Source organism: Triticum aestivum, chromosome 5B (assembly GCF_018294505.1).
Source record: "Triticum aestivum cultivar Chinese Spring chromosome 5B, IWGSC CS RefSeq v2.1, whole genome shotgun sequence".
NCBI classification, from domain to species: Eukaryota; Viridiplantae; Streptophyta; class Magnoliopsida; order Poales; family Poaceae; genus Triticum; species Triticum aestivum.
This window is the reverse complement of record NC_057807.1, coordinates 411,906,744-411,914,635: the sequence shown is the minus strand read 5'-3', so window position 1 is coordinate 411,914,635 and position 7,892 is coordinate 411,906,744. Positions and strand designations below refer to the sequence as shown.

The 7,892-nt window shown below is 51.1% G+C and overlaps 1 protein-coding gene across 3 annotated transcripts; it reads right to left on the bottom strand.

Moving 5' to 3' along the window:
- Positions 1–4,900: 4,900 nt before the first annotated feature.
- On the bottom strand, positions 4,901–7,305 carry LOC123116258 (uncharacterized). 3 transcript variants are annotated; one of them, XM_044537238.1, is made up of 5 exons: positions 6,913–7,305; positions 6,697–6,818; positions 6,434–6,563; positions 5,607–5,864; positions 4,901–5,491 (listed from the first exon to the last, which is right to left on the bottom strand). In XM_044537238.1, exons 1-5 carry the CDS (start codon positions 7,139–7,141, stop codon positions 5,178–5,180), a joined length of 1,053 nt encoding a protein of 350 aa, XP_044393173.1. In that variant the 5' UTR covers positions 7,142–7,305; the 3' UTR covers positions 4,901–5,177. The 3 variants fall into 3 exon arrangements, with proteins under 3 accessions (XP_044393173.1, XP_044393174.1, XP_044393175.1); XM_044537239.1 differs by having other exon boundaries at positions 4,904–5,488; positions 6,913–7,299; XM_044537240.1 differs by having other exon boundaries at positions 4,908–5,491; positions 6,443–6,563; positions 6,913–7,292.
- Positions 7,306–7,892: the final 587 nt, after the last annotated feature.

Here is a 7,892-nt window from a genome sequence, read left to right as displayed (position 1 = left end):
AATTCATTTTTTTCATTTGTAAAGGCATTAGTTCTTATCAAATAAGTGCTTACAATAAAATGACAGGTAAATCACGGTCATTGCATATAAAAATTTACTGAAATTTTAGTGCCGCAAATGTACAAACGATAGAGGTGCAGTAACAGACTAACATACTAACATGTGTATACTCCCGTTGCACCACACAGACAATTATCGATAAGAAAAATACAGGATTCATACAAGTCGTAGGAAAGGAAGATAAAAGCAGTGAGAGCAGAGTATTTTTGCCTCATGATAATAACAGCTCAACGACACAGACATATCCTAGAGAAACACAGAATGCACACCGTACACCAAACAAGTCACCGGATGGTGGCGACGTAGCGTTCTGCTATAGTACAGCGTAACAACTCCACTAGTTCATGTCGACCAAAGTAGCGCCGGAAACACGTACGGTGAGCTCTGCAGTAGCAACACGCCGAGATTGCGACAACCGCAGCACAGTTTCTCAGCGCTAGCACGGCAGGGTGGGTAGCTTTTGCCATGCATGCAGGCGTACTGCTCCCCAAAATCCTTAACGCTGCAAATATGAGCACACTTCAAGCTCCCCGAAAACAAAACATAAAAGGTAGTAGCAATACGTACTACATACATGCATGAGCTAGCATGACCAGCAATACTCTTTTCTTTTCTCAAATACTTAGCGTTGAGGACGGGAACCAAGCCATGCACTTGCGACTTGCCCGCCGCTCTCTGCTTTTGACGTCGACCGAGCCGATTCAGAAACCATTTCCTCGTCTCGATCTGAGGTGGGCGCGCGCAAGGCTGGCGTTGCGTCGGTGCATAGCATAACTGAAGCGGCAGCAAAGACTAACCATCGCCAGTACCGCCACCAACCTCAAGCAGGCCGCCACCGCGGCGACGCTAAATGTTGTCACGAGAAGTAAATACGAGCAGGCGACGGTGGCGGCCGGCCCGGCCGCGACACGGCATGATGACCCCGCTCGCGCGCCGGCGCGAGCCAAACTGGCTGGCTGGGAGACCCATGCCATGATTGACCACCGTATCCGATCTTCCACGCATCTAGCAGTACTACTCCGCAGTACGGCCGCATTGATAGTACGCATGAATCATACCGACCGAACCGATCCAACACCGGTTTTCTCGGTCTCCGTCCAGATCTGATTTGTTTTGCCACCCTGCGTCGCATTACACACGGGCGTAGTACTATACTACACTCGCAGAGTCGCAGTGCGTACACGGTACACTGCTCGACTTGCATGTCAGCATGCACGTCCCTCTGCGATCTTTGGCTTGTCATGTTTTTCTCTTCTCTCCCCCTTGTCCGCTTGCCCCGGGAGGCTAGCTAGCTCGTACGCCCCATGATCGGCGGCCGGCAGGGGGCACACGCACGTACCATTTCAAATCTCCGTAGCCATGAAAGCAATCATAGAAAGCTGAGGTTTTGACTTGTGCGTGAGAGAGGGAGGGTTCCAACCGGGGAGGCAGCTAGTGGAAACATCACTGACTGATTTGCGAGGAGCGTACGTCGCATTATCGTGAGGCGTACGGCCGCGTTGCATGCTTCATTGCGTTTAAATGGTGGTGCAATTGTCACTAGCAGCTTATCGTCCCTGGTATTAAGATGTCAGCAAACATGCGTGCATGCAACGAATTCAACTCGACTTTTCCTCTGTCTGCATGCCTTTCCTGCCGCCTTGTCATAAGCTTTCAGCAGTCAAAATCTGCATTATTTTTGTGTGTTGGAAGTTTGGAACACTGTCAGGCCCGCATTAGCCCGCAGCTTCGAAACCAAATATATACTCTGCAGATGCACTAATTACAGGCCCAGAGTTGATCTGCACTGATTCCAGCCACAAGTTTGCCGCGCACGTTAACATGTGTAGGCCAACTTACATGTAGGTGGGTGGGTGCAGCAGTAACTGCATGCACGCTCTAGCTCTACCAAACCTTGGACCGAATCATGCCTCGTGAAGTTCTTCACGTTAAATAATGCCTCAGCGCTATGTCACGAGTACTTTAAATCGCATGGATCAAGTCTGAGGGGAATTAACACGAGAGGGGTCTCAACAAGGTGGAATGGCCCATGCATCAAATGGGTGGTAGCTGTTGGTAGGTCGAAGGTAAAATAGGGAATCTCATGTGTTTCATGCCAATATATTCATATACATAATAATAGATAGTATGTTATGGTTTCGTAAAAAAAAAGAGATAAGTTTTTTGTGTGAAAATGATTCAGATTTATTATTAAAGTTCACCGGAAGTACAAAGAACCTCAAACATAATAAAAATAGCATCAAGATACCGAGACCACCGAACGATCACTACCTCCGCCAGAAGGAGCCGCCGACGTGCCGCTGTCGCCGCTCCCTTATTGGAGCCGGCTTGACCAGCCGGGAAGTCTTCGTACACGTGCCCCTAAGGACTAGCGTCTTGGAGCCGTGGTTGTCGTCGTTGAACCCTTGAATAGATCTGAAGCACCTCACACCAAATCTCGCCACACGACGAGAAATCCTAACCTCACTGCCCGAAGGAGACAGTAGGAATGTACGCCGGACCTCTGTCAACTACGTCCAGATGGACAAACTCGAGGAGGATCGGAGCACGAAATACAAACTTGAAGAAAAAGCGCCGCCATCCACCCGAGCGCCACACCTGCGAGGACTAAAAAAATCCTAACCTGAACTACTATCCGAAGCGGAGGCACCGAGATTCCCCTCCCTGCCACCGGCCGCCGGAGCGGAAGGTGGAGGGGAGACGAATCCACGGGCTCACCGGCAAAGTCTGGAGGGAAGAGTTTGCCCTAGCTGCCAAGGGAAGGAGATAAGTCGGGTTTAATATACTCAGCTGGAAGAAGAAAAATCCTCCAGGTTATACGTAGCAAATATTCTCTACATTTGTTTTTACTCTACATATTAGGTTTGTATAAAGTGAAACTTTATAAATTTGACAAAGTTTATTGAAAATAATACGAGTATTTACCATAACAAATACTACCCATGTCTCAAAATATAAACAATATGAGTATTTACTCTGTCTTATATTTTAAGACAAAGTGAGTATATATGGCATGAAAATATATTCAATGATGAATCTAATGGTATTTGTTTGGTATTGTAGCCGTAAATAATTTGTTATCTATAGTTGGTCAAAATTAGCCAAGTTTGACTTAATACAAGCTAATATTGGAAGTAAATAAATACGGATGGAGTAGAATATTCACATCTGAAATTTACTTTGAGTACTCCTACAGAAAGGTACTGATGGCCTCTTTTGTTCAAAGGATAAATGGAGAAAAATCATAAGATTTTTTTCCTACAGTGATACTATTCATACATGTGATTCAAAGAAATGTAGCCAAGGAAAAATGTAGAAAATTTCCACCTGGACATGAATTTTACAAATCCACCTGGACATTATTATCAAATTCTTACGAATGATAAACGAAACTATGATCCCCTCAAACCAAAAGTTGCCTCAAATTATTCAACTTTAGCTGAATTATGAATTCCAGATTTTGAAACTGAAAAGCTCAACACTACTTTTTATTCGACAATCTTCTTCTTCCACGCATTTAATTCAAAAGTTGGTGCATGGCTGACCTTAACCTAACCTCTGGCGACCACTGTCCCACCACACACATTCACAAGATACACCCACAGCCAGCCATCGTCCACGCCGTCCGATTGATGTCATGAGTTTGGAATCCACGAAACAGCTTTGACCGCAGCCTTGAGCCACAGAGCCAGGACGGCACTCATCACACGACTGACGCCCAAATTCTGCCGGAATCCACCACCTGTGCCCTACGAAATCCCCATGAACAATCAGGCATGCCCACATTATCTCCCAGCGGCGTGTTGACTTGCCGCGTGCATCATCGGCAGTCCTGGAACCTTGTGCGCCCTGACTTTTCCTACCACCAGCCACTCGATCGACCTACGTACCCTCTCATTTGAATCGCAGCAGCAGGGCAGGGGGAACATTTCCCTTCTGCGACATGCTCTGCTCCGCCGTAGCGTTCGCCGCCGTGCCGTGCCCTGCCCTGCCCGTGTAGCGGGCGAGCACGCTACAGTGTCCCGGCGGCCACGCTTTGCTCTGCTTTTGCGTGACCACAATGATGAACCCGTCGCGCTTTGCTTTTTTACCTTGCTCCCGTCCCGAACCCTGCTTTCGTTTCCTCAAATCAAATCCTCTCGACTGTCTTTCTTTATTTCTTAATCTTTTTTACTTTGGTACTCCCTCCGCTTTTATAATGTAGTGCCTATAGATTTTTACAGAAGTCAAACATTATAAACTTTGGCCATGTTTATATAAAAAAGTAGGTACGTCTGGAATACCAAATGCACATCATTGGATAAATCGTGAGTTATATTTTCAAAATGTATATGTTTGGTATTGTAGATGTAGACAATTTCCCTATACACTTGGTCAAAGTTGATAAAGTTTGACTTTCATAAAAATGTATAGGCACTACATTGTGGAATGAAGGAAGTAGTTTTTATCCTGCCGTGCTCTACCACCGTCTTTATCCTTCGTATATTCTCTTTGCCGGACAGCGTTTTGTTTTAAACAAACAGAAAGAAGCCATTCCAGAGGAAGGCTTTGCAGTGAGTGGTGATTAACAATGTATGCTCAAGTCAAGTCCATTCTTTTGCAAAAAGAAAAAAAGATCTCATGCAAAGAGCCATGGAGGCAGCTCGAATTAAGGAGCGGGCCCACGCCTTGCAGACAAAAGGAAAGGCAGTTGCTTTCAGCTTTTCGGGGTTGTATGTATGCGGCCGTAAACACAGCCTGCTTGGCTACCAGGAGCACAAGGACAGGGGCCAGCAGCCGGGCTTTGTTCCTTGCAACGGCGACGGACGATCCAAGGAAACCTTCGCTATCGCTATCAGAGCATCCGAGAAGAAGATGAAAAACGAGATCCGGAGAAGAGAAATGGAAGGATTTTATTCATTCACTCACCCACTCCTTATGTAATAATCGAGCATATAATTACACGGCATCGGAACTCGGGATCGGGAGTACTGCTACGTGCTGCTGGCTAGCGATCGAGCGTCTATCTAGCTAGCCATGCACTGATTGAGCCGGGCTAATCTACACGGAGTACGCCATCATCATGCATCGTCGTCCATGGGCGCAGCAGGCAGACATGGCCTGCAATGATGGATGCATTAGCCTCGCGTCCTCATGATGGTAATGGTGCCGCGGCCGGGGGTGTGCAGCCTCGTGAACCCCGAGACGGCCCTGCCGGAGATGCCCGGCGCGTCGGCCGCCAGCACGCGCGGCGCGCACGCGTACTCGCCGACGGGGTGCCGCACGGGCCGCGCCGGCCGCATGAGGATGCGCGCGTTGATGTCCGCCAGCGTCGCGCCGCCGTCCAGCCCGTCGGGCTTCAGCACGGCGAACGGGCACAGCACGCTCGCCGACACCTTCCGCCGCTTGCCGCCGCTCTGGCTGCACTCCGCCTCCGCCGACTCCGATGCTGCTGCCAGACACGACGCCAGTCAAAGTTAATTACTCCTTAGATTATGTGATTAGACAGTTCTTGAGAGTGGGTGGAGGTGACTGTGAAGCGTGTCGCGTCGAGGTCGAGAGAGCACCTTCTGGTGTCGCCCGTTTCAACGACGAGGAGGAGCAGCGAGGGAGAGGCGGGGCCCGCGCGCCACTTGGCTTGGTGGTGGTGTCCTGAGCCCGGGCCCCGCCGGCGTCGCTGGCATGTGGGTCCGCGTGGCAGCTGGAGGAGGAGGAGGTGCTGGGGAGGGGCTCCGCCTCCGCCGGGGCGAGGAAGAGCACGGGTGGTTCTTCTGCCAGGGTGGGCCTCTTGGAGAAAATGGAGCCCAAAAGATCGTCCTCATCATCTGCGGCAGCGATCATCAACCGATTAATAATCATTCAATTCACATACCCAGTGTGCCTTAAAAATAATGAAGTGATCACGTAAAAGGTGTGACTTTGGCAGGAGCAGTCCCGCACAAGATTAGAATCTTTGCTACCATCTAAACATGCAACACCCAGATCTGTCTTTACTTGAAAAGAAGCGCCTGTCTCTACGTGCTCACTAACAAGTCCACACTATTATAACATGCACATTGCAATACTATTATGGTGCAATCCTACCGTACCGCGATATAGTACTGGAGTATATATTACTTAGCGACCATGCGCAAATCATAGGGTCATCAGGCCATGACAATTAGGCGCTGCTAATCTTGGGCGGGTCCCACCCACCCACCCCGGCCCCACATGGCGTTTTTGAACGCATGGCATTGACAAGCTTCCATAGTTAAATGCGAACTCTACGATTTTGTGCTTTGTCCTTGCCTCCTTGGTGATGTGCCAAGGACCGGGGCAGAGACCTAGAGGAAAAAACACAGGCCTACCGAGAGCTGAAGCCGATCAATGGAGTCTGAGAGAGGGAGGGACGGACTTTGCTTACAGAGGAAAGAGTTCGTGGCGGTGGCAGCGCTGCTCTGGCTGCTCTTCTCGTGCTGCGGTGGCACGCAGCCCGAATTGATTGCGACCGGCCGCTCTCTCGCATCACCGGCGTCCCAGAAATTCTGCCGAGAGGAAACAATGAGAGAAAGCGACGATTTTAACACGACCGAGGAAATCTCGCAAGAAACTGCCGTAGTTAATTCGGACGCGAAAGATAAGGATAGTAGGTTGCTTCGCCGGGCAGCGTGTGTGTACCAGCAGGAGGTCGCCGAGCTCCCCGTTGGGCATTGCCGCCGGCGCCGGGACCTGCTGCTCCGACGGGAGGTCCGCCGCCGTGGACGTCGCGGCCGGCGACAACGCGAGCGGCTCCATCGTGCCTGCAGTCGAAGAAACGGCGAGTTCAATTCTCTGCCGGAGCTGCCGAAGAGGAAAACAGAGCACGGGCATGATGCCGGCGCGCGCACGACGTACAGAGGGGGAAGAGGTCGTGGAGTTGCGCGTCGGCGAGGCCGAAGCAGCCGCCGAACGGCTGCTCCCACCCGAGCAGGAAGGAGTCGCCGCCGCCGACGTCGCTGCTCATGCTGCTGCTGCCGCTGCCGCTGTAGGCGCCGTTGCCGGCGTCGAAGCTGGGCGGCATGGCGTGGAAAGGCCACCCCTGCAGCTGCAGCTGCAGCAGCTCTCTTTCCTGCGCTGTCTCCATGGTGCAGCAGCAGCAACGGCCTCCCTCGGTATGATGAGCCGCGTCACTCGCTTGTCTGGCACCGAGAGCTAGCGAGCGAGAGAGAGAGAGGGAGCGAGTGTGTGTGAGCGGGGCGGTCAGAGTGCGGCGGCCGGGCGTGCTTAAATAGGACGGCTTTTTTCCTCCAACGCCAGAGCCCAGAGCGTGCAGCCGCGACATGCATGCCAAGTCCACCGCCGCCCCGTAACGCGCCCCCTGTGTACATACACCAGTTGGCCAATGCGTCACTTGTTTTATTTCCTTCCCTTGGGGCGACCTCGCTCGCCGGGGTCAGTCCAGTGACAGTCGCGGCCAAAGTCAGTTAGCAGAGTACGTACGTAGTACCAAAGTCCAAACGAAGCAACGAAAGCAAAAGATAGGGGTGGTTGGCTGACTGCTCTCTCTCTATCTCCCGGTTTGCTTTCCTCGTGATTCGCTCGCTGCCTTCCTCTACGTGCCGCCGCTTTGGCCTTTGGCTGGGCGATGTACGTTAGCTTCTTCCTCGATCCGCTTTCTTTACTGCTCCCGTTGTAATCTTCTCTTTCGCTTTCTTTCGATCCTCACCTGCTTTTGTTTTGCCTGCCGATACGATCGTTTTGTTCCCGGGAATCGCCTCCACAGGCTGCGGCAATTCGAAATATGTCGGCGAGGGTTCTGAATTACGACGGCTTTGTGCTTTGTTTAGCCGTCGGCTTTAAGTCTTTGACGCCTTCGCTTATCACGTGTCACTGTT

Excerpts from the sequence above, each read along its gene's own strand:
- LOC123116258 (XM_044537238.1), bottom strand. The coding sequence starts at position 7,141 with ATGGAGACAGCGCAGGAAAGAGAGCTGCTGCAGCTGCAGCTGCAGGGG. Across the intron at positions 6,564-6,696 it reads AGCTCGGCGACCTCCTGCTG|AATTTCTGGGACGCCGGTGA; the intron begins GTACACACACGC and ends TCCTCTCGGCAG. Across the intron at positions 5,865-6,433 it reads CTCTTTCCTCTGTAAGCAAA|ATGATGAGGACGATCTTTTG; the intron begins GTCCGTCCCTCC and ends TCGCTGCCGCAG.